General features: G+C 37.0%; 1 protein-coding gene across 1 annotated transcript in view; it reads right to left on the bottom strand.

The window, feature by feature from the left end:
• The window catches only part of Anks1b (ankyrin repeat and sterile alpha motif domain containing 1B), a 471,928-nt gene that overhangs the window by 54,960 nt on the left and 390,534 nt on the right, over positions 1-26,434 (bottom strand). Inside the window, exon 12 of the mRNA XM_028783036.1 lies at positions 6,747-7,033. Coding sequence (XP_028638869.1) covers positions 6,747-7,033 — 287 coding nt within the window. The remainder of the gene's footprint in view (positions 1-6,746; positions 7,034-26,434) is intronic.

The raw sequence follows: 26,434 nt of genomic DNA, 5'->3' as shown, positions 1-26,434 counted from the left end.
AAGTCATGGAAGCCACTAGGTGGCCTCTACCTTAAGGAGGGTACGAGAAAAGCTTTTTGGGGAGGAGACTTACACCTGAGTGGAATCTTGGGGAAGCAGAGGTAAGTAACACACACACACACACACACACACACACTCACACACACACACACACACACTCACACACACACACTCACACACACACACACTCACACACACACACACTCACACACACACTCACACACACTTGTGTAGAGTTTCACACACACACGCTTATACACATAAGCACACATATACACATACATGCAGCGCGCACATGAACATATTTACGCAATATGTACACGTAAAGAGAAAGAAAGGTCAAAACTCTGCATGATTTACTATGGAGTACAATGCAAAGTGCGTGAAAGCTGTGTTGATTTCAGGAAGTGAAATATTGGAAATTGCAGATACCAACACATAATGGGCTCATATTGTCACACAAGATTTTGCTCGTTATTCAAAATATTTTAAGGAACTATAATGACAAGGAAGAGTGCTTATTGCTTATGATAGTAACTTAGTAAACTTTTTTTAGCATTTAAAGAATGAATTGGTCTAAGCCAAAGCAGAGGAAGGGGGCTGTACAATTCCAACCACAACATTGGAGGGTCCAATGGTAAAAGCAGCAGTGACTGGGATGGGAACAGTGTGCTTTTGGAAGTCTATAATATAGTTCACTCTTTGGGACTTGGCATCTGATTGGCTGTGGCAGTTGATTTTGAATAAGAAGCCTACAGTGACAGATTTCTCACTGGAGTGAATATCAACAGACAAGTTATTTAAACAAATGTTTAAAGATCTACACCAGAAGTACATGAAATACATACTTGTATGCTAAAGTTACCCAGTGTAGACTATTCAATACATGTTCATACTAACACAGATCTATATGATACATCTTGTTCTTTATTTGAGCCAGGAACTATTATTCACTCTGAAATAGAGCTTCAGAGAAAGAATATTGAGGTTAGAAGACAGGGTAAGAGAACGTCCAAAGGAAAAACCACTGAGCAGAGACTATCTGACCTTTGTCTCACCTACTTCCCCCAAATTGACTATGGACTATACAATTAGCTGGCACACATTGAAGAGGTAGCCATTGCCTAAAGTTTCCTAAGCAAGGAAGTTTATGGAAAAGAAAAGTACTTATTAGTAATGTTCTGAGATTGTGGGAACACACAATGGGATCATGACCTTTGGTCCAAATTGGCCTTTCTTCTTGCTTCGGAAACACCACTCAATTGTCTTTTCATTTGCTCATTGTTCATGGCTGATGTCATGCTATATTGGGAGAACTGAATAATTATATAAATAAATAAAGTAAAAAGATAATTCTACTAGTAATACTTAAATACTTGCTGCCTGCCCCCCTGGAGAAAACATTTGGCAATCCACAGTCAAATAGAGCATTTCAGACATGCTTTGCTTTAGTGTGCAATACAAGCATGGCCACATAACACCTCTTGGCCCATGTGGTTCTCTCACAGACTAGGGGAGCAACTGCCAATTGGTATGAGTGAGCTTTCTGTATCCTTAATGTCCAGACAATATATTTGCAACTTGAAAGAAGGTCATGCAACTCACATTGGGTTTTAAGAAAAGTAAAAGTAAACTTCCTTCATGCTAGACTTTGGAGATCCCAGAAGATTCTGTTAGATAAGCACGCCCACCTTAATAATCACCGAATGCAATGGCTGAGAGAGAAAAAAATGATTCACTCAAGATCATACTATTACAGCCACAAGAATAAACAATAGAGACTGTAGTGATAACAAAATTGGCAACTGAGAACATTGAATAGATTTTAATATGGGTCCATTCTAATTCTTTAACTATATAAATGGAATTTTCTCAGTACAAGGAGGGTTTTTACAAGTTCAGTGAAAATATTGATGGAACGCATCAAGTGTCCCTGCACCAACTGCGCTGTGTTCTCTGTGGTAACCCCTCTGTATGACATTTCTCTCCCTAGTGGTCTAGCACCCATAGCTCCTGTTTCCCAAACACGTATTTACTCATAAAATTACAGCTTAGGGACCAAATTCAAGTTGCCAATTTTTGTAAAGCCTGGGAGCTAAAAAATGTTTTTCAGCTGTTTAATAGTTGGAGGAAAAAATAAAACCACAGAGTTTTTTTTTACTGACATGAGAACCGTCACAAAGCACAAACAGCTTTACTGAACCTGACCAGGTTCATTCATTAGTGTATCGCCCACGGCTGTTTTCTGTTATACTAGCAGAGTCAGTAGTTGCCACAGAAACCGTAAGACCACCAAAGATACATTGCCTTACTTTACTTTCTGGTCTTTTACAGAGAAAGTTTGTGCCCCCTGCAAAAGATTTATTAAAAGTATGTCTGTGAGCAGCTGAAATAGAAGACACAGGAAGACTCCCGAGATGCAGAACTCACAGTGTGGCATTGTGGACCCAGCACAACATGAAAAAGTTGAGTCCTTGTTCCTAGAGGAGATGAACAGGAACACCCATCCCCCACAAAAACATTTTTCATAGAAGCTCACTACAGGGTGCTTTTTATCTGTCACTGAATGTCTTGGTCCCTCACGCATGGGTCCTCTCACAGCATAGGGACTGGACCCTCCCTGGCACACAGGGGTACAGTTATTAGGCAGGTAGAGCATCAGGCTTGGAGGTGGGCAGCCTCTGAGTATCTTACTCTATATGCTAAGGATGTGTCTGGAGTGTCTAAGCTTCATATCCAAAACATATGATCTATTACCCCATAGACCTCAATGGCAAAACTAATTCAGATATAAAAACATTGTTTAGACCAAAAAGCACTAAATCAAAGCACAGGGCATGCCCAACAGTAGGGCCCAGTGTAGTTCATTTGATGTATACCAAAGAACCGAGACCCATCTCAGCCAAGAACTGTGCAAATGAACCAATGTGTGAATTCTCTATTATCATGGGAAGGGTGATGTATATCTGTCACACTTATCTTCACCAGTCAGGACTTATTATAGGAGTACTGTGGTAACCAAAGATGTAAGTGGAATATATTCTAATGCAACATTAGGAAGTGCATGTCATTATGGCAGACCACATAAAAGCCATTGCTTATGACAAAAATGAGAAGGAATTCCTGACTAGGTAATGTAATATTTCATTCCAAACTTTCCTTATGCTTCAAAGATCTGTTTTATCTTTCCTCTATTATTTTTCATATTATTTAAACTAATGGGTTGTTAAATAAAAAAATCCTTTTATTTAAAATTTAAGTTGATATTAAATAATTTGAAATTGCCTAATTTAATTATAAGGGGTTTAAGACACCCTCTGAACTAAATGTCAAACAGATCTAGAGGAACATGTTGGTGTCAGTGCAGAGTCAACATGGTTCTAGCAAAAGTCAATGGTTTATATTAAAGAAATCAGACAGGAGCCAGAAAGGTTCAGAGTGAGTTCTCAGGAAAGACTGCAGAATGGGAGAAAATTAGCTGTGATAATTTTTTCACTAATTTTTATTTATATGAATAAATAATTTAGTAGATATTAATAGATTATTTAATATATATTAAATAAATTAAATAGAATTACATGAAGATGACACACTTTCTAGACACCCGCCCACTGGCCCAGTGTCTCAATACAACAAAGGTGTTTTCATAAGAACTTTTTGGGAAGAGGTCAGATGGTAAAAAAAAAAATAATGAACAAACAGCATATTTTATTTTGAGGGCCTTAATCAACCTGGGGTCTTCTGAGTAAATAATACATGGTAAGATTTAGTCACAAATATGTTCTCCAAATGATTACAGGCTGTTGTGCCAGCATTCTGAACTCTGTACTAATGTGAAATGTTAATTTGTCATATAATACATTTCTGAATGTAGACTGGGTTTATGCATTTGTTTCCTTGATGAATTATTTACTCATTTCTATGCTAACTTGGCATTGCCTTATGATCCTGTGACTTTACCTCTCACAAGCATCTCTGTAGAATCTTGCTGTGCTTTTCGTGTTTCATATTCTGGAAGAACTGAATAATTTCATTTACTATACATCTATCATCTTGTTCAGCAAATGAACAGTAACCATCAGCTAAATGCCAAGTCCTGTTCTAAACTCTGGAGATAAATCATAGGACCCAAAAAGAAAAGAAACAATATTTTAGGGATTTTTAAGTACAAAATTTGTTTTGTCCTACTACAAATACTGTCAAAGTTATTTTTTTATTAAAAAAAAAAGAATCCCTACACCTTGTGGGAAAGTACGAAGCCACCATGGAAACAAGTATGGAGGGTCCTTCGAGATACATATTAAAACAAACAAGCAAACAAATAAACAAACAACTTAAGCTGCATTCCTTCCTTACTTAAGATACAAGGGACCAATGACCAAGTTATTTCTTGAGCCCAGATGCTCATCCATAAATATACATAGGAAAAAATATAGTATGCATATATGGTGTTTTATTCAGCCTTGAAAGAGAAAGTATGTTGTATCCAGTAAAATGGATGGCATGGAGATGATCATGTCAGGAGAAGGAACACCAGCTCAGAAGAACGAAAGTCACCAATTTTCTTTCATTTGTAGAATCTACACGTCTACCATTCTTGAGTAGCCATTTTTGATCACCAAGATATGGTCCCATTTCTCCCTCTTGGTCCAGTTCACTCCTTAGGAGCATCATAGACTCCTGTAGCACCAGGAAGCCATTGCTACCTTCTAGACAAACCATGGAGCCCACTGCTCCAAGTACAAGATGCTGATGTTCTTCAGTTGCCCTAAGCTCTTCTCACTGGCATTGGCAACCATGCCCTGTGGCTCAGGATTTCCTTCAGGGCTCTAAGAACATCACGCTTATTATTCCAGTGATGTGTTCCCTTCATCCCCTTCCTTTGGACTGTGGATTTCTCTCTTTGGTTTTGTCTCAATCGAACATTTTTTTTAATCTTTTTTTTACAGTCCAGTCTTCATCCCACTCCTGGTTGGCCCTCTGACTGTTCCTCATCCCATACTTCCTCCCCCCACCCTGTCTCAAAGAGGATGTCCCCACTCCCTCACCCCTACCCCACCAGATCTCCCTTAATTTTTGAGAATATCCCATAGTAACATGGTCATTTTCAGCACTTCTGTAGATTTATTCTTTTTTAAATGTACCACTTTAATTCCATGTAAGGTGGAAGAGAGAGAAATAACTTTGATCCATTCACCTTAGATTTCCCAGTGAAATCTCTCTCTCTTTCTGCTTCCCCCTACCTCTCTGCCTCTGTCTCCACTAGGAATCAAACACAGGCTTCAAACATGCCTAGCAAGTGCTCTGCCATGAACTATGTTTCCAGTCTAGTCCTGAATGTTCTGAGAACAGCAGAAAAAGGGAATTTGAAGAAGTCCAACAATGTTTTTGTTAAAGATGCATAAAAATTAAAAGCATTATCTGTGTATTTTCTTTTCAATAAAATAAAAAAAAATTCCCATAAGATTTAGTGTGTGCACACATGTGTGCATGTGTGTGCTATATTAATAGGATTAAAACTTATTTTAATGATGTAGAATTCTTAACCTCAGGTAGGTAAAATGCCATGCTTCCCCTATACTGATCATAGTCATTCACTTTATAGATAGAAATACAGACATATATAGGAATATATATATATATGTGTGTGTGTGTGTGTGTGTGTGTGTGTGTATGTATGTGTCTATGTAAAACTATATACATAGACACAGATACACACACATATATATATACATATACATACACATACATATATATTCCACACAGGCGTTGAAGTAAATGTAGATAAATGTCATGTATTTGTGAGTAGATGTTGTTATAGGTACTTGAAATTTGTTATATTTTAAAGATTATATGATAAGTATTACAAGTCGATATTACCCAAGTATGGTAGAATACCTTTACTCCTCAATCCAAAGGCAGAAGATCTCTGTAAGTTTCAAGACAGCCAGAGCTACACAGTGAGTAGTAAGATATGTGTAAAATAGAAAGATAGAAAGGAAACTTGGGGAGGGGGCACATAGCTCTTACTGTTCCCCATTTGTGGACTTCAGATGCCGGTATGGTCTTAGAGTTAGTAAGCAGGTGGGCCAAACTTAAAACGGGTATAGAATTAAAAATGAGTAATCCTCCTATCCTGACTCCAGATCGTAATTATTATACAGATAAAACAAAAAGAAGTAAATATAAAATTACAATTACAGCTAAGAGCCAAGTTTTACCTTTCCATCAATGGGAAATTTTCCTCTTCCATATACGGAGAGCATTTACTAAAAACACTGACATTGCTTTCAAGAGTGTAGAAAGACAATACAAGCGGGTAGAAAATGGAGAGTTCTACTAGTATAAATTTTATTCCCTTTAGAACTTAAGTTAATGTGTTCATATTAATAAATGTTCTCTAAAGGAACAGAACTGATAAAATGTTAAACTGGGGGGTGTTTATAGGAATTTATTGGAGTGGCTTACAGACTATGGGCTGGGTAGTCCAACAATGGCTGTCTCCTGATGGGAAACTCAAGAATCCAGTAGTTGATCAGCAGAGAGGCTTGAGCCTCTGTAGGATGATTCCTGGGCTACTGCTGTTTTTCAGTCTATGTTGGAATCTAGTCACAGCATCAGTATAATTAAACTTGCCAACAAGAGGGAGGACAAGCAGGCAAAAGCAAAAGCTCCCTTTTTATCATGTCTTTTGATGTGGGCTGCCACCAGAAAGTGTGGCCTAGATTTAGGGTGTGTCTACTTACCTCAAATAATCTGATAAAGAAAATCCCTCATCCCCCACCACTCCTTGCCTGCTGCAGTAAGCAGGAGAGCTGGCCCTGGGGTCATGAGAGTCCTGCCCCTCAACAGCTGCAGCACTTGGAAGAGCAGGCTCTGCATCTTGCTTGCACAACGCAGAGCCGACCCTGGTGGCAGGGGTACAGGTGAGCTGGTCCCAAGGGAATGACCACGTGAGAGCTGGTCCCACAACTTGTCTATTAAGTGGTGGCATGGGCAAGGGAAAGATGCTGCCCCCTACCTCCAGTTGGTCCTAGGAACATGAGAGAATAGAGAAGCTGTCACTGCCCCTCACCTGTTGCAGCACTCAGGAGAGCAGGCCCTACACATTGCCTGGGCAGCACAGTAGAGCTGACCCTACTAGTTTGGGCACAAGTGACCCAGCCTCTAGGGCATGAGAGTGGGGGAGCTAGCTAGCTCTCTCCCCCTTGCTGTCTGCTACATTGGGTTAGATTGCAGGAGCATTTCTAGAGAGCTCCCCCTGGTGGTGTGAGTCTGGAAGAGCTGGTATGCTGACCAGCCCAGCTACCACACAGGCCCAGATCCAGGGCTCTGAATTGGCCCAATGCCCCATCTATGAACTGCTGGAGCATGTGAAGGAGTTGGTCCTATAGATCCAAAACTGCAGGATCTCCATGACACAGGCCAACAACAGGATAACTGTGAGGCGTCCCAGTGAGGGTCCAGTACTGATAGTGTAGTAGAAGCCAGAGGCCTTGAATGAAGCCAACAAATCATTGCAATGAACATCTGTAAGCAAAGAGTGTGGACAAAGGGATATACTGTGGAACACATTGTAACCCACAGATTCCACACCTTTTTCGCTTTGGGCAGGAAAGGGTATGAGGGTGGAGGGCAGGTACAAAGAGAGTGGATTGGAGTTCATGATATGAAATTCACAAAGGATCAATTAAAAAGTTAAATAAAAATAGATAAGATTCCTCAAAGGGTCCCTAGCAGCTTGGGTTTTAGATGATTCCAGATAGAATTAAGATGACCTCTAAGATGAACCATCACAGTGTGTGTGTGTGTGTGTGTGTGTGTGTGTGTGTGTGTGCAAGGAAAATGGTTTAACAAATAAGCCCTCTCCTTAGCCCCTCTATATTGGATTTCTGTAGTCACTAGATATATTAGCAAGAGCAAGGAAGAAAAAAATTTTAAGAATCTTTCATTTCTTTAATTTATTATATTTTTATAGAGATACTTGGCTATGGATTAACATATATTCTCATCTTTTATTAAAGGAGACAGATTATAAAACTTCTAGAATATTCCTGTATATTTAACATATATAAGCATGAGTGTAAAGTTTTCAGAGAAAAGAATATGTGATATATGTTTCTTTTTATGAACTTGCATTGAAATGATTACTATATATATACATATACACATACATATACATATATGAAAGATAAAGTTTTAGACTTTAGCTCTAGTCAGTAAAAATGTTAGGTAGCTCTAGACTCAATGTGGATATTGAGGAACAAGAAAGCAGTTTGTGGAGTTTACTTCCTAAACAAACCTCTGCTCACATGAAAACAGTCACAGACATTTTACAAACATTTTAATTAAGTATTTTAAATATTCACACATTAATATTTCAGAAATGTTCATGTCAAATCCAATATCCTAAATTGAATATGTGTATGACCAGCTTTATTTCCCAGTTTGTTTTAAAAAATAAAATTTTTAAATGATTTGGTTCATTTTGAGAACAGCAGGAAGGTAATTATGCAACTGATTATAGAAGATATGTTCTGAGTAACCGAAATAGGAAGTATGTATCACTGTGTGGGAAAAAGGAACTTTTACATACAAATGTGCACAGTGCTTTATAAAAAAATAACAGCTTAAGATTTAAATTAAGATATATATTTTTGAAGAACTGTAAATTCTGATGTAATTCTAATAAGCAATTGGAAAGGAACGCATGTATCATGCAACACTTTCCTTGTTTCCTCAGTGGTAGCATCTCACCAAACTCTGCTACCTCACAACTGGGATCAAGCGACAACAGATTTCTGTCTTCACCAGGATTCCTGGTGCTGTTTATAGCCACATTCATTTCCCCCCTGCCTCTCCTCCTCCTTAGCTCCAGGAAACACAAATCTGTTCTATATTCTTTAGATTCATCATGTCAAGAATGTTATATAAATAGTCCCATCCAGTATATAGCCAGTGGGAATAGGCCCTTCTCAGTTGAACCTGGTCCAAGCTCTTGTGCATTTTTATAGCCTTTATTTGCTGGGTGACATCAGGGCTATAAATGATTAATTCTTCACAACTGGGTAGTGGCTGGATCATTCCAAGTCTAGCTATTAGTAATGGTACCACTAACACATTTTATGTACATGTTTTGGTGTAAGAGTGTTTTTGTTTAGATGGTCTAAATTTCCAAGGGTACATATTCTGGGTTCTAGGGCAGTTTCATGTTTTAAGAAGTGTCAAACTTCTTTTCAGGATAATGTTGCTATGTTACCCTTCTAACAGCAACCTGGATATTTTCCCCATGTGGTCTTGCAAACATCTTACGGGCTTGGTGGTGTCTCAATGGAGCCTTAGCTTGTATTGCCCTAATGAATAGACAATTCTGGATTTTATGTGCTTCTCATTTGTAAATTTACTGCAGTGAGGGGTCCCTTAATTCTGGAGTGGGGGCACATGTTAGAGTATTTGCTTTATACTGAAGCTACTTTATACATTAATTCTTAGTCAGGTAGGCAGTGTGCCTTTTAGTCTTTATAACAGCATTTCCCCCAGGCCAAGACGTTTTCATTTTGATGAAGCATACCAATGAATTTTTCTATGAGCCATGTCTTCAGTGTCAACTATACCTCTTTGTTAGATTTAGATCTTAAAGCTTGAGATAGTTTATATTTTCCAAACAATATTTAGAGTTTTACATGCTACATGTAGTAGCTCCTTCATCAACTTGGGTTATTTTCACATAAGTTGTGAGACTTAAGTCAAGCTTTTTGTTTGTTTGTTTGTTTTTTGCCTTCACATGTCCAGTTAGTCCAACTCTGGACACTTATCCTCTGTTGCACTTGAGCCTTTAGAGGGGCCATTGGAGCTATTTTGTTGTTATTCCACTGACTGACACATATCTCCTCTCACTAATGATCAGTACCATCTTAAGTAATTTATGTATGGACCAATTTTAACACGGGCTCCTCATCTTAAGTTTTCTAAATGTTCCTTTCCTAGTTCCTTTACATTTCTATAAAAATTATGATTTGCTCCTATTAAAACAACCAAGGCTAAAATTATCTATAAAAAGTGTTATCTGGCTTTTGAGAAGAATTACAGTAATACTGAGAATTGGTATTAATCTTTACTACATTGAGTTTTCTAAACCATAAGTAGAGATATCTCTGTACTTCCAAATTTAAATTTGATTTAAATTTCTCAAATCAAAACTTTATTATATTTTATTAAAGAGATATTCATAAGGGCCCATACAATCATATATTCACTAAAATCAAAGACAGAAAAATGTAAATCAAGAAAAGACAGAAATAGACCCTACTAGAAAATCCAAGTTATACATTCAGAATTCTCAGCCCTTATCCTTCAGGCCAGGAAAGAGTAGGAAGAGACCATCAAAGAGCTGAAGGAAAAGTAGGATTCTCAACCAAAGACGATTTATCTGTCTAAACTATCCTGCAGAAATGAGATGGAAATGATAAAATGTCTCTAGAAAAACAAAGGTTAAAATTACTAATAGGAATTCATTATGCTGTATCAAAAGCTTCTGATTAAACACATGAAAGTGAAAATTTAAATTGTACAAGGAATACAGAATTATGTTGAAATACTGCAGTCTACATTTGTAGCTGATGTACAGCTTGGTCTTCATGTGGGTCACCTAACAATTGGAGAGGGCCTGTCCGTGACTTTGTTGTCTGCCTTTGGATCCCCTTCCCTAGTTGGGCCTCAACAGGAAAGGATGCACTTTGTCCTGCTGCAATTTGATGTTCTAGGGAGGAGTGATACTCAGGGGTGGCTTCCTCTTCTCCAAGGAGAAGTGAAAAGTAGGATGGGAGGGATTTGTAAGGGTGGGACTGGAAGGGGGGTTGCAATTGGGATGTAAAGTAAATAAATTAATTAATTAAGGGGGAAAGAAAAAATACTGAAGACTAAAATAGGAATATTTAATGGAATTTTATCTATAGTATGATGGCTTGTATCTTAAAACAACTATGGCTAAAATTAATTGTTAAAGGGAAATATTATAAAATTATACTAGTTTGTTTGTATACCAAAACTACAGAATTTAAGAGTATTACACTTACAGTACAATTTTAGATTTGTGTCTAATACATCATTCAAATTTATTTCTAACATTTTGATTCATTATTGTGATTATAAATAATATTATATTTGTAAAACTTCTAGATACATTCATTCATTACTATTACACACAAGCATTTATTTGTTTGTTTTCCCTTGAACAACTTACCAGTGGCCATAGCACTGAAGAAGTTAACTACACTTCCTTCAGCCATCATTAGCTTCCGTTCACTCCCCAGGGAGAGATGTGCCTCCTAAGACCCTCCTCTATTTATGATGGAAGGTTGACATGCCCAATCCTGTGCAGATCTTGTAGAAGTAACCACAGATTTTTATAAATCTCCAAGAATTTTCTAAATACATAATTCATGTGAAAATAGCAATGACTTTATTCCTTATCTTTAAAAATAGAGTATTTTATTAATATTTAATTAATATTGTGTTTATTAATACAGTATTTTATTAATTGTTTTGAAAATGTGATCATCTTATTCTCTCTTAATCTTCATGCATTTATTTCCATTTTTGCCCTTATTGCCCAGCTAGATTTTCTAGTACTATGCGTCACAACAGTGGTGAGGAATGAAGACATACTTGCCTTATTCTTTTTTTGTTTTGTTTTTGTTTTTTCGAGACAGGGTTTCTTGGTGTAGCCCTGGCTGTCCTGGAACTCACTCTGTAGACCAGGCTGGCCTTGAACTCAGAAATCCACCTGCCTCTCCCTCCCAAGTGCTGGGATTAAAGGCATGTGCCACCACCGCCCAGCACTTGCGTTACTCTTTATCATAGAAAAAATGTATTCAGATCTTCACTAAGAACAATGCTGACGAAGCATTTCTTTAAAATGTGTGCTCTTAGTCACTCTGAGAAAGTCCAACCACATTCTCTCCTTGAGAGTGTTTTAGAAACATGAATGGACTTTGAATTTTGACTGTTTTTATTTCAAATAATGTGATTTTCTTCACTATTAATTTTCAGTATTAAACAAATGTAGTTTTGGATTAAATTTTACTTGATAAAGTCACGTGATTTTTTATATATGAGTCCATTTGATGAATTCTGTTCTTTAATACTTTGCTATGCTTTTTTCCCCTGTAATCATGAGGCCTACTGCTCTCCTGGCACCAGCGTAGTATGCTAGTATGCACACACACACACACACACACACACAAACACACACCATTTTTGAACAGAAAAGAGGAATTACTTACTTCATAAATTCTATTAGGAAACTTTCTTCTATTTCTAAAAAAAAAAGATTGCCTAGAATTTTTCATTCTTATTTGTTGTAATTCCATGGTTAAACTAGGGGGCTGGATACAATTCTTTTAGAAAAGACAACTGGATTACTAATTAAACTCACATTACCCGTATCATATTGGGCTAATTGTGACAGCTTGATCTGAAAAAAATTAGCCCACTCAGATTGAGTTATCAAACTAATATGTCCACTTTAATAATAGTGGATTTATAATATGTCTATTTTAATAATAATGTCTATTATATAATAATGGAATTTCATATTCCTTCATTATCCCTTTGACGTTTCAGAGTCCACTGTGAAGTTCCCTGCTAAATTCTGATGGTGATCATTTTGTCAGTTCTTCAGTTTCCATTTTAAAATGGCATAAAGTAATAGTTTGGTGATTTACAAATGACATTTTCTCAGAAGGCCAGAGAGGAGATAACACTGTGTAAAGAGAATGTTTGCAAGTGTGCACTGCTTTATCATCTCCCAGAAGTCTACCTGATCTTTCTAAGTCTTAAGAAATGTCTCTGATGACAACAGTGTGCACTGAGTACATTCTGTGTCATGTGTGCTATATGTCTTCTCTCATAGAAAAACCACAATTCGGAAGGTAAGTTATATGGAGGGAAAGTGAAGCTTCTTGAAATATACCAAAGAGCTGTAGGATACTCCCGGCTCATTCAGTTCAAAGCCATCAGTATATGAGACACTGTACCGTGTTTGCTATAATTATTTAAAATGTCTTCCTTCACAATACAAATAGCCAGACTTTCTTATGAACAAGAAAATGCTAGTTTTCTTGTGACACCCATATCACACCATGTGACATCTATCTATAAAAGCCAAGAAAGTTATCATTAAGGTGTATTATGTTAGAAGAAAGTAAAGGCTCAAGCCAGAAACACAAATGACAATATTAGCACTTCCATGGGTCATCAAGATGGCATGACGTTTAGAATAAATACATATAGCATTCATTGAAGTAAACTGTCGTCAGTGTCGCCGCAATTGTTGGCATTAAGTGATATATATTATTAAATAAAGATATTAAAATTAATTCTAGCTAATGGTTTCTATTTTTTTCTGCTAAGATTTTTTTCAAAAACACTTAGCAAAATACCTACTCAAAGTTTTTATTTTCTCTCCAAACACTGCCTCCTGAAAAAAAAAATGCTCAAAATGAATTGTCATAAGGATATAAAGCAAAGGCAAGAAAATAACTCAGAAAGTAATCAATTTCTAAGTAATCAAATTTGCAAGAGTAATACATAGGTTTGTATGAATTTCTCTTAAGTAAAAAATGTCATTAAGTCTTAATATTACCTCTAACTCTAAAGTCTGTCTCTTCACCTTTGTATCAATGAGCAAATAGAACAAATATTCAATTCATTTGTATATTAAACTCAAGTGACATAAATTCTTTTCTGTAAATTCTTCATGTATCAAGAAAATCAAATCAGATTTGGAGCAAAGTAAAATTGGGTTCAAATCTTAACGATATTTACAGTTGAGTATCCGAATAGCTGAAATGGAAATGATACATAATTTCCCCCAAGAAATCACTGTCTGGTTTAACTGGGATAATTCATAGATTATTACATAGATAATACATAAATTACTTTAGGATAATGTCTAGTTTAAGATAAAGATGTGGTTGTTTTCTTTGTTGTAAGATCTAGAATGGGTAGAGACTAACTGAAAGATCTGCATATGTTAAAATAATACATTCCTCTTTAATAGAAATAATAATAACAGAATGTCACCTTCCATGTTAATGGGTGAATCCTCAAGGATACTTTGTAATCTACAGTGGAAAGTGATGGAATAAAGGGAGACCCACTCCGTTTAGGAGGAAATAAAGAAAATAAAATTATTTTTATCAAAGTTTGGTAATTGCAGCAACTACTTTAAGTAGAAATTTTCAGGGAAAATTCTTCTGAAACTATGAGTCAAAAGCCCTGGTGAATGTCCAACAGTCCTGTCCGTCATCTGGAGAAATGGGGGCTTAAAGTATAAGACACCAAAAACTAGAAAGAAAGGAAAGTTTATAGTTTGTTAGCTGCTACTACACGGATAAATTAATTTTTAATAATTGCTTAATATTTTAATTCCATCTTGCATTTAAATAAGAACTTTGCCGAGAAAATATTGCTACAGTGAAAATATTTTAAACATTTCTTTCCTAGTTTTTGCAAGCGTTTCATTGGTTCAGAGGAAGAATTGAATTATTAGACTTAAATTAGTATAAGTCTCTGCTACCATTAATTCATGCCTGCGTCACTATGCCTTTACCAAGTCTTTACTAAGCACAGGACATATCTTCATTTTAGAAGCTTTAAGCAATTTGTAGAATAAAAGTTATAATTTCCAGGTAGTATTTTTTTTGGTATTTTGTATTGGTGTTTCTCTATTTGTGTATTGGATATATATCTTTTTCTTTCTTGAGATCTCCATTCTGATACTTACCCTGGTTTCTTCCAGTGTCGCAGTAGTATTTCCCATGCTCTTCTGAAGGACCTTTATATATTAAGTATTGGTCATTTAACAGCTCAATTATTATAAATATCTTTACCTCATTTTCACTTTATTTTTATTTTAATTAGTTTTTTTTGATGTATTAATAACATTTGCTTTTTTGAAATCACAGCTATTTCCTTTCTTCCTTTGTGTTTGTGCTCACAGTTTTATGTTAGGTAAATATCTCTGCTCCATTTTCACTTCATTTCTATTTTAATTGCTATCTTCTGATGCCTTATAACATTTACTGACAGCCCGAAGCGCTATCTTTCATACTTCTTGTTAGTTCATAGAGAAACGACTGCTGAGCTAATCATCTTCAGCTGTTGTGACAGGCGAGAGGGAGAACACAGGGATGAGAAGACAGGAAAATACCTCTCAGGGCCGTTATTAATCACTGTCAGTATTTTGTAATAGCACACTCTCTAATATCTGTTTTCATAATTCGACTTATTTTAAATAGCTTTCTTCACATACTTTTACTAAATTGATTATCACGATACATTACTTCATGTATAACTGCAGTTACATAGATTTACATGTGTTCATCTTGTGTTAGATTTTAGTGAAATTCAACAGAAAATATGAGATCTTAAGTGTCTTATATTCAACAAATAAATGAAATAATAACCTTATTATAATAATAACATGGTTTAGAGCTAAACTCAATTTAATTTAGTACTTATGCCTGGCTGTCTCATATGGCTTATTCTCTCTGTGTCTCTCTCTGTCTCTCTCCCTCTCTTTCTATCTCTCAGTATATATAGATACATATGTGTATACACACATATATATGTAACATTTGTATGTGTGTATATTGTGCATATGTGTGTATTATGTGTATTTGTGTATATGTATGTTTTGTGTGTGTATGTGTGTATATGTGTGTATGTGTGTGTATTGTGCATATTATGTGTATGTGTGTGTATATGCTTGCATGTATGTTTTTGTGTGTACATGTATGTATATTATGCGTGTATGTGTATATGTATGTATTGTATTGTATATTATGTGTGTATGTGTTTATGTGTGTACATGTGTATTGTGTATATGTGTGTAAGTGTCTGTGCGCATATACACACACATGCATGGAGGTTAGAGGCTGACAATGTCTTTCTCAATTGTTCTCCATGTTTTTTGCACAGCTTCTCACTGAGCCTGGAACTTTCAGATTTGGTTAGATAGGCTGGCTAGCAATCTGTAGGGATCATCTTTTATCCATCTCTCCAGCACTGTGATTGCAGATATACAGAGCTGTACCAGGCTTCTTTACGTGGTGATGCAGGAGATCCTAGTTTGGGTGTCATGCTTCTCTGACACACATTTGACTGAATGAGCCATCTCCCCAGCCTCATGAAACTCATTTAAGAACTCATACCAAATTTTGTCAGTTATTTTTCTGGCTACTCAGTTAAATACTGTCAAGCTCTTTACTGAATGTCAAGAATCAAAGGAAGGAAATTTCACAAACTAGTAGGTTATCACATATAATTTTTGCTTTTATAATAACGTAATTAGTATGATTTTCATAAAAAAAATCTCCATTTTCTATTGGACATATTCCTTTGGGAAAAGAAATAACTAACATTCAAAATGTTTGAAGAAGCCAAGTGGAAACCTGCATATAATGTGTGTGTGTGTGTGTGTGTGTGTGTGTGTGTGTGTGTGTGTGTTGGGTTATTGTGTGGGTTCCTGACCAGTTGTTGGGTTAAAGTGTGTCCTGCATCTGTCTTGCCACGGGGCTAGGGCCACTTGGGGAAGAGAGATGTGCCAGAAGTTTGACTGTGCTCTCCCCAGGCCTATGGACAGTTTATGGTTTCTGAGGAAAGGAGTGCTGGTTTTCTTTAAGGGTGTGGCTCCTAGATCAACCACACTCCAGTAAATGGGCTCACCCCATAGAATATATGAGCATCACAAATTGGAGAGTTATGGTTTACTTTTTTCAGTATATGAAGTTGGGAGTGTAGAGGTGTTGGTTGGGAGTGGAAGGGTTAGGGAAAGAGTTGAGGTTGAATATAATCAAATTGCACTGCCTACAATTCTCAAAAATTAATAAAATATTTTTAAATGTAGTCAAATCATGCCATAGTTTTGCTTAAAGCCTTAGTGACTTCTAATTGTAGCTGGAGTAAAATGGACACTTCTACCATGACTTCACTGGCCTTGTCTCACATCTACTGAGCCCTGTGTTGTTCTTGCATGTACTTCTTGCCCGTTCCTCCATTGTAAGCTGAATTATTTGTCAGGTCTCTTGTATTGGCCCCCTAGAACATTGTTTCAAGGACTCTGCTTTGCTGGTCATTTACCTTTCTTCAAGATCACATACGACCTCTTCATAGAAATCTTCTTTACTCTAATGTACTGGTTTTTCCAATTCCCCATAAACCATTTTCTGTTTAGTTCATTAATACAATTTATCACAATCTGTGGTTATAATAGTCTTTATTATTTACTGGGTCATTGACTATCTTCCTCTTCTGGACTATAAGTTCCTAGAACATACACAGAAGTATCAGTAATATGAGTGAGTGGAGAAGGTTATCCCAATGGAGACAGCATGGGGGAGGATTATTTTGGTCAACGCTTGGGTCTTACCTTTGAAGGAGAAACAGAGGTTGATAATAGAGAGTCAGAGAGATGCTGTATGCTGTAGTGGAAAGTGTAGGAATGTGCATTGCTTTGCTCAGTGAGTTGCACTGAGTTAAGTGCATTGGGTTGCTCGTCATAAAGAAGAGCCTTGTGCCAGAATACAACAAATAGACTTCCATATGCCACTGAGAGAAGAGTGTGGATGTTATCCTGAAGGTAATAGAAAAGCTAATGGCCATGTAGCACGATCACTCTCTGCCCAGCAAAGAACACATGGTCCCATGAGGATGTTTCGATTACAATCCTTACGGTACCTCCTAACCATCCACATCAGAGATATAAAAGGGTGGAGACTCAGCACTCATAGTGAGGGTGGGATCCTACAGGAGCCAGCCTCACGTGGACTGTCAAAGCCCATGAAAGTCAGGGAGGAACTAGCGGGATGGTGTATAGAATTCTGGCTAAGTAAAGTTGGAATCCATTGAGGTCGTGCTAACCTTAGACATTGGCGATTAACTGAGAATCAGACCAGCTCAGCTAGTCAAACACAGGATAGTGGGAACTTGGTTTTTGGTTATCAGGGAACAGAATTACGAATATGGGAATGAACCCTGTAGTGTTTAGATGAAAGATGGATTATCCATACGAGCTCATAGTTTTCCATATGCAAAGATAGATATAGAAAAGTAGATGTGCGTATGTTTATATATCTTCATAAATGTCCCCATACGCACGTACAGGCATACTGCACATACTATAAATATTCCCTAACTTCATCCAGTGTGCAACCGGTTGGGAGCAGCAACCAAATAGCACTCTGTGTACTTAGAACCTCAATCTTGGCATCCACCATTTCACATGTGAAGGAAATAAAGGTGATTGGGAAGATGAGCGAGCTCCATACTTGGAACTAGAAAAGTATACACAAGCTAAGTCTAAGACATGAGAAAGTGCTCAAATTTCACTCAAATAGAGAGCTACATCTAAAGTAAACAAGAACATTTGCTTTCGCAAAAGCCTCAATCATTTAAGTGTTAAAACAATAACAGTGATGGATTGTAACTCACTGGACAAAATAAGAAACCCATGGCTCTCTGAAGATAAGAAAAATATTTTTAAAAGAATGGAACAATTTTAAAATGAGATATTAGCATAATTTTTAAGTATCTTTTCATAAAAATTCAGATGTAAATGAGTAAGCAATTTCACTGTGGAGAAGCCTGGAAGATACCACTGTAATTACATGATTATTGTGACAGTCATAACAATTAAGAGAACTCCAAGTTGAAGTCCCACCTGATATGACACAATAAAAAAAAAAACAGAGACTTCTCTGGCTCTCTCTGATAAAGATTCATATCCTGGATTTAATAAGAGAATATCAGATAAATTTAAGCAGGGAGACATTCTGGCTGGCTCTTTATTTTTAAACATGTAAATGTCTTCAAAAGTCAAGACAAGACTAGACATTTGGATGGGATCTTGAGATTACATGTTAGTAATATGCCAAAGGCAATGATGTGATCTTGATGATGAGTTTGCTGGCCAGAGATAAATATCCCACTCTTAAGGAGAAAGTCACTACTTGTAGCTGATGAGGTATTAGGTCTGTGACAACTTAGAAATAGTTCTAAGAGAAGTCCTTGCATGATGTCTCCAACTTCATTATAACTGTACAAATGCTTTAAAATATAAAACAAGAGTCAATAATAACATAAACAGTGCTGTATGGGAAATACACTGTATCTATTAGAATCAGATGAGAGAGACAGAGCTCAGAAACAAGTGAAGGAGCCATTTCAGCAACAAGCCTAAAGACCTCAGACAGCTGCAGAGAGAGTGGAAGAGGCAGAGATTTGAGTCTTATTTAGGAAGCAGAACTGACAGGCTTTGGTGGCTAATTAGATATAGAGAATGGAGGGACAGGAGGATCCCTGGGTGACTCAAATTCCCAGCTTGAGATTGTGTAGAAGACGGTACAAAAAGAATTGACATAAACAAAGAGGAACAAAGTTTTAGAGTCATAGAGTTTTGATGCCTGGCAAGCAGATGTGACTCTCTTCCAAAAACTCTGGGTTGTTTGACCAAATGAGACGGGCTGTCCTCTCATTGTCAAGCTGAATACCTTTTCTCTGGTTTCATATTTCCACATGAAGTACATTCTTGATCCATTTTCCCAGTCTTTACTTACTTTACTTGCTTACTCCTAAAGATTTTAGGGTACTTAAATAAATTTGGGGTACAAACAAAGTATACCCACGACTGCCTTTTTTTTGCCTCCACTCCCCAGATTAAGTACAACATTATAATGAGTATGTTGTCTGCTCTTTGGGAATAAGTTCTCTGTTCCTCTGTGATAAAGGCAGGAATAAGTTCTCTGTTCCTCTGTGATAAAGGCAGGAATATGTTCTCTGTTCCTCTGTGATAAAGGCAACCTATAGGTTGTCCAGGTATGCCCACGACTGGAAGACATAACTGGAGGGAAAAGCTAATACAATGACATTCAGCCACGTACCTAGAATGACATTATCCATTCAGTTCTAAAAATGGTTTAAAAATCAAGACATTTGTTTTCAATTTGTCTAACTCCTGTATCCTGTCACTCACTTGCTTTGGAATCTTGAAGATTGGGGTGGTTAATCTGTCTCTTAAACTTCAACAGTGTGCAGTTTTTATTCCTCATACTGTATAATAACATGTTTAAGAAGATTTATAAAATTAATGTAAAATAAAACACTGCTGAAATGATACTACTTATGCGGGAAGTTATAGCCCATCCTAGCTACTTGCTTTTCAGTTTTAGACAGATAACAAAACTGATTTAGAACTTATTTTTCAACATAGCAAAAGTTAAAACATACTGGGGCTGGAGAGACGGCTTAGCAGTTAAAAGCACTGTCTGCTCCTCCAGAGATCCTGGGTTCAATCCCTAGTAACCATTATGGTGGCTCACAATGATCTATAGTGTGAGCTGATGCCCTCTTCTGACATGCAAGTGTACATGGAGACAGAGCACTCATGTACATAAAATAAATAAATAGATGAACCTTTAAAAAAATACAACATACATTTGAACCTCTCTTTATATGTAATACTGGAATCATAATGTACTTATCTATATTACATGGTTGTTCCAAGGATTAAAATATAAGCTCCATGCATATGGCTCTATAACATACTAACAAAAGATGTATTTGTTGCTGAATCAGAGTGCTCCCTTTCTCAAGAGTGTGAATGGGTATAAGGTGAATAAAAGAAAGGATCAAACCAGGATAAAATTGCTAAGATTGGTACTACATATATATATATGAAATGCCTTAGATCATATTTCTTGAGCCTTGTGGATTACTACATGTGAAGTATACCAATGAGTTTCCAGAGTCAGTAGTGGGGGAAGAGTCTGAAAAAACCTCCTTCAGTGAGAAACTTTAATCCCAGATATCACTCATATAGTTGATCATGAACATCTTTTTACTAAGAGCATTCCTCATAGAATAAATAGTGCTAAATAATAGGGTGTTTGATTAAGAAGAGGATAAGCCAGGCAGTGGTGGCACACACTTTCATTCCCAGCAGTAGGGAGGCAGAGACAGGCAGATCTCTATGATTACAAGGCCAGGGTGGTCTAAAGAGTGAGTTCCAGGACAGCCAGGGCTACACAGAGAAACCCTGTCTTAAAAACAAATGAACAAGCAAGCAAGCAAACAAACAAGGAGGAGGGTAGACTCCTGACTTATTAGGACACTTTGATTTATTAGAAGTTCTGATGGTAAACTCTACACTATATTAAGTCAAAGGACGTCAAATACTTCGCTCTTCCTGTCTTTCCTTCGTGGGACGCACACATACATATGCACAAACACATGCAAACACACATGCTCATACACACTCACTCATACTTACACATACACAAATTCACCTTGACCCATTGATCAAATATCAAATCCAATTTGAGTATGCTCTCAGTAGATAGTTTTCTTTGATATTTCTCTGATAGAATCCTCAACTATGCTCACCTAAATAATTCAAATAATACCGAACACAAGTTATGTATCAGGCCGTGGTCTACATGTGGATGTTGAGGGTTTCATTTTTTTTTAATTAAGGACACAATTTCCACTTCTCATGGAACACCCACTGGAGTTGGAAAGAAATGTGACAAAAATATCACGTTAGTTCAAATGGAAAGTGCTATGAGGACAGATAGCATAAAGGAGACAGAGAACGAAGTATAGCTACCTTATATTCAAGAGGGAAGACTTCGCTTATAAAGAAGCAGTTGCACAATGAGCTGAAGGAAGGATAACAATAAGCCATGACACTTTCCATATAGATAGTCCATACAATCAACAACCAATAGTAAAACCTTAAAGTAGGGGCTACTTGGCAATTCATGAGAGACAGCACGGCAGGACTGAAATGAGCTGAGGAGAGTGGGCGCTAACAGCCTAAGACATTACAGAGAGAGTGAAATTATCCGTGCTGTTACATACCTTTGCTTTGAAATGGAAGATCGACTGGGTGAATGTGACCTGATTTACATGACTGCCTGTCGACTTGTGAAAAGGCATGAAGAGCACAGTGATTAATGCCCAAAACACAAGACAGAAAGATTTTCCAAAGTTCCAGATAAAAGATGTTAATGGCCTATAAGCCATTAACATAACATGGGAAAGTAACACAGGAAAGAGAATAAGAAGGGCCTTGCTTAAAAAGTATATTTAAATAGTGTGTTGATGTTAAATTAGAGAATACACATGAATTGAAACATGCATATGCAATAAAAATGCTGTAAAAATGAATAAAGAGGAGGTTGACTCTGAAACTATTTGGTTTCAAGCTACCTTCTCACCCATAAAGATTCCTAAGGATGCTATGCATTTTTGCTCAGGAGGATAATATTAAGTTGATATTTAATATATTAAAACCAATACTGGGCTATGTATAAAATGTACCTGCACAGGTGAATGTTCCATTAGCCAACGGAAGCTACACATACCATATAGCTTCTATAGTTTCTGAAGAATTCTGCATAGCACTCATGGGGGCAAAAAAAAAAAAAAAAAAAGCAAAACACCTCTGTACTGAAGGAAAGAAGTTATGATGTCACAGACTTCAAGAGTGTTACAGATGACCAAATAAGCAGAGGCATATGCTGAGAGCTAACTTCCTAGACAGTTTTCCGTTGGACTGAATATGGGATGTAGAGAAAGAAAGAAATTACAGAAGGTGGAAACTTTTTTCAGATGAGGTGCAACTAACTACAATATGAAGCTTAGCACTGTTTTCTTTCAGTGCTTGTTGGACAGCCCACTAGTACTTAGCGGCACCTTTAGGACATGAGGCTGGTGTTCAGGGAGGTGGTGAGGGTTAGATGTATAAACTCAGAGTACACTGTAGCTTTTCAGGCTGGAAATGAGGTGAGAGTACACATGGGATGGAGAAGAAAGGGGATCTGAGGATGACTCCTGGGAGCTTGATCAAGGGATTCCATTAATGAAATTCAAAGAAAGCCCTCTTTAGTGCACAGGCTCCCAACTCATTAAAGGTTTTTTTAGGCTGCAATCTATATTTTGGTCATTGTCACATTAAAATCATTACTTAAGCTGTCCAGCATATGGTCAGTATTCAACTATGCTTAAAGAATGAGTAAATCAAGAATAATGTATACTGGGATATTTTCACTGCTGAATTCTGGGGTTTTCTAAATTGGGATATGAAATGATTAGCTTCAGATTCATATATTAGGTTTACCGTTCACTAAATTGTCAAGCTAGTTCATGTGACTTTAGTGGCAAAGGTAATTGCAAACTTTAAAATGTACCCAGAGCAATCAACAAGTTATCTAATGGGAGAGATAGAATTAGATTTCAAATTATAGTCTGTCACCTGTGACATTAAAGAAATAATGACAACCCTACTTTCTAGACATTTTACTTTTCTAAGGAAAAATTTCCTAGAAAACTCTTGTCATCTATGCAGACAACCTAGAGAAATGCTGTAGGGTAAAGAAATACCAAAAAAAAAAAAAAGCCATTCAGTAACGTCTTTATGCACACGGAAAGAAGAACACTGAATAGGAGAAAAACTCAATGTTAACACCGTGGTGCAATCCATGGTGCAACCCATGGTGCAATCTGTGGCAATGTGGATCATAATAATTTAAGAAAGGAAATGTATGCTTTTACTCTGTGGAAGTATAAATTACAAATAGTTACCTAGTTACCCATTCAATTTTACTCAAACTTCCAGCTTCTGGAGTCCATACTTTATGAGGTTTTCTTATGCTTATGTTGCTAAGAAATAAGATGTTGGATGTCATGATCATTCCTAGTCAATGTCCTCTTCGGTAGATTGAGATGATCAAAAGAACTCAGAAAGGCTCTCAGATATGGACTCTAAAATCTGACACTGTGATGTTTACACTTTGCTGAACAACAAACAGAAGGTCAGAGAGGTTATGTAGAAGGTATGTAACAGAACACACCTCTATCAATGATAAGATAAAGGTACCAGCAGGCAGAGGTTTGAGTGGTCCTTCATGAGTTTCCACTATACAATCTACTTTGGAAAACTGGGTTAAACATACATAGTTTGTTTCCAACTTGCAATGGTTTGATTGAACAACTTCTCAATTTCTGAGTGGCACAACTGCATCCATTAGAAACCATAGCTGGAATTTTGAATCTTCATCTGTTTCCAGACACTGGAAACATGGTCTGACTCTCTCTCTCAAGAGACCAGGACATAACAGCACAGCCCGAGTCTGAGTCAGTTAAGCACACATGCTGATTGCTAAGCTATATAGTTCTCTAGGCTTGATGCAGTGACTGGAGTTTTTATTTCTATTTTTCATTTAAAAGGTTTATCAGCCTATACCACACTGGAGGGTCAGGACCTTGTGTGCTAGCCTTCACATGGATTTAATTGGTTTTGGATGGAGCTTAACTATTTTTTAAGAAAAGCTCCCTAGGAAATCCTAATTTGTGGAGAATTGCTGATGGACTGGTAGGTCACAGTGGCTTCTTATTTTCCACTTTTTCTTTCCAAACTTTACCTATGATTATCAGGTTAATGTTTTCAATAGAAGAGTTATGTTTGGATTGGCAACCATCTCTTTTCACACAGTTTTTGTTTTAAGACTTCAAACGAAGGACACAACCCCTGTGTTTCCCTCCTCTGGGCTATAAACTTTGGCCGTCCATGTTTCTGCTCATCTTTCTTTTTTTCCAGTCCATTATTCCACTCTCAAACTTTATCCCTCTGGAATATGAATGCACAACCTTGATCATTTTCTCCCCAATGAGCTAATTAACATTAATAGAAAGATTATTGACATTGGGGATTCAGAGTTCTTCCAGTTAGCAGCTGAGTCACATTGAGAAAATTATTCAACCTCTCTAAGCCTCAGGCCCAATTATTAAAATTAAAAAATACCACTTTCTCACAGCATTTTTATGAAAAATAAATGAAATATATGCTCTGTATAATAGAAGTGGCTCGATATTCAATAATATTTTGGAGACTGCTCTTTTGAGGACCTTTTGTTCTTTGTCTCTTTCAGTTGTAATCCATTGCTTTATTCAGTTTTTTTCCCCAATTATATGACTTGGCTTTTTACATACCCACTCTTGCTTCTAATTTTAAGATTGAACATATGCATTCCATAACCCTACAGTGCCCAGGAAAATATTATTCTAGACTTGGCAAGAGTTTTATATAATCTCGGTTCAGGATTCTATTTAATAATGGCAGAAGGAGGTGACATTTAAGATGATAATTATTAAGTCACCTCGTTGTTGGCTTGCTGAGCACACACAAAGTCTAGCAGAATATCCTTTAGGCTGACGTGTCACCTAATCTAACCAGAATTCCCCTCTGTTCAAGTCTGTCCTTATTCTCTTAATATAGTTCCCAAATGCCAATCTCTCCAAATGATTCATCATTTTTGATGCCCTTACATCTTTGCTACCTAAGCATCTGTCTACCATGGATGCTTTATCCAGGGTCTCATCTGCATTCAGCACTACAGAAATAAAATAACACATTATTTTATTTGGAACAATCATTACTACATAAGTGAAAAGTTACATTAACATGGATTTTCTTAAGGATGCAAAATACGGGATGGAGGCATAGTTCAGTAAAAGAATTCTTGACCAATAAGACTAAGACCTTGCATTCTAACCCTAGCACCTGAAAACAAAGAAATCCTGAAAGATATACTTTGATACAACATTGAAGAAAGAGGGGGGAAATTATATGCTTATGGCATACAGACAAAAACAGTTGGGAAAGCTGTTAAAAATTGAGATGTCCCTCAAAAGAGGAATGAATACAGAAAATGTGGTATGCTTACACATATGTCAGCTATTAGAAACAATGACTTCATGAAATTTACAGGCAAATGGATGGAACTTGAAAATATCATCCTGAGTGAGGTAACCCATTCACAAAAGAACACACATGATATGCACTCACTGATAAGTGGATATTAGAAAAAAAGCTTGGAATACCCATGATACAGACCATATGAAGCTCAAGAAGGAAGACCAAAGTGTGGATGTTTCAGTCCTACTTAGAAGGGAGAACAAAATAATCATGGGAGGTAGAGGGTGGACGAAGTGAGGAGGGAGAAGGGGCAAAGGGGAGCAGGATCAGGTGTGGGAGGAGATGGGGGAGATGTACATAAGGTCAGAAAATTGAACAGAGGTGTGTAGCAATGGGTGATGGGTAACTAGGGGTAGCCAACAGAAAGTTCCAGAATCTAAGAAAGCAAGAAGCTCCCAGGACCCAACAGAGATAGATGACATTAGCTGAAATACGTAACAAAGGGGAGAGAGAACCTGTAGAGACCATATCCAGACGGATCCATACCATATGCAGTCACCAAACCCAGACTATTGCTAATGCCAAGAAGCACTTGCTGACAGGAGCCTGGTATAGCTGTCTCCTAAGAGCCTTTGCCAGAGCCTGACAAATACAGAGGTGGATGCTCATAGCCAA

The sequence above is a fragment of the Grammomys surdaster genome, unplaced genomic scaffold (genome assembly GCF_004785775.1).
Source record: "Grammomys surdaster isolate TR1022 unplaced genomic scaffold, NIH_TR_1.0 958, whole genome shotgun sequence".
Classification (NCBI taxonomy): domain Eukaryota; kingdom Metazoa; phylum Chordata; class Mammalia; order Rodentia; family Muridae; genus Grammomys; species Grammomys surdaster.
This window is presented reverse-complemented; position numbering and strand designations above follow the sequence as displayed.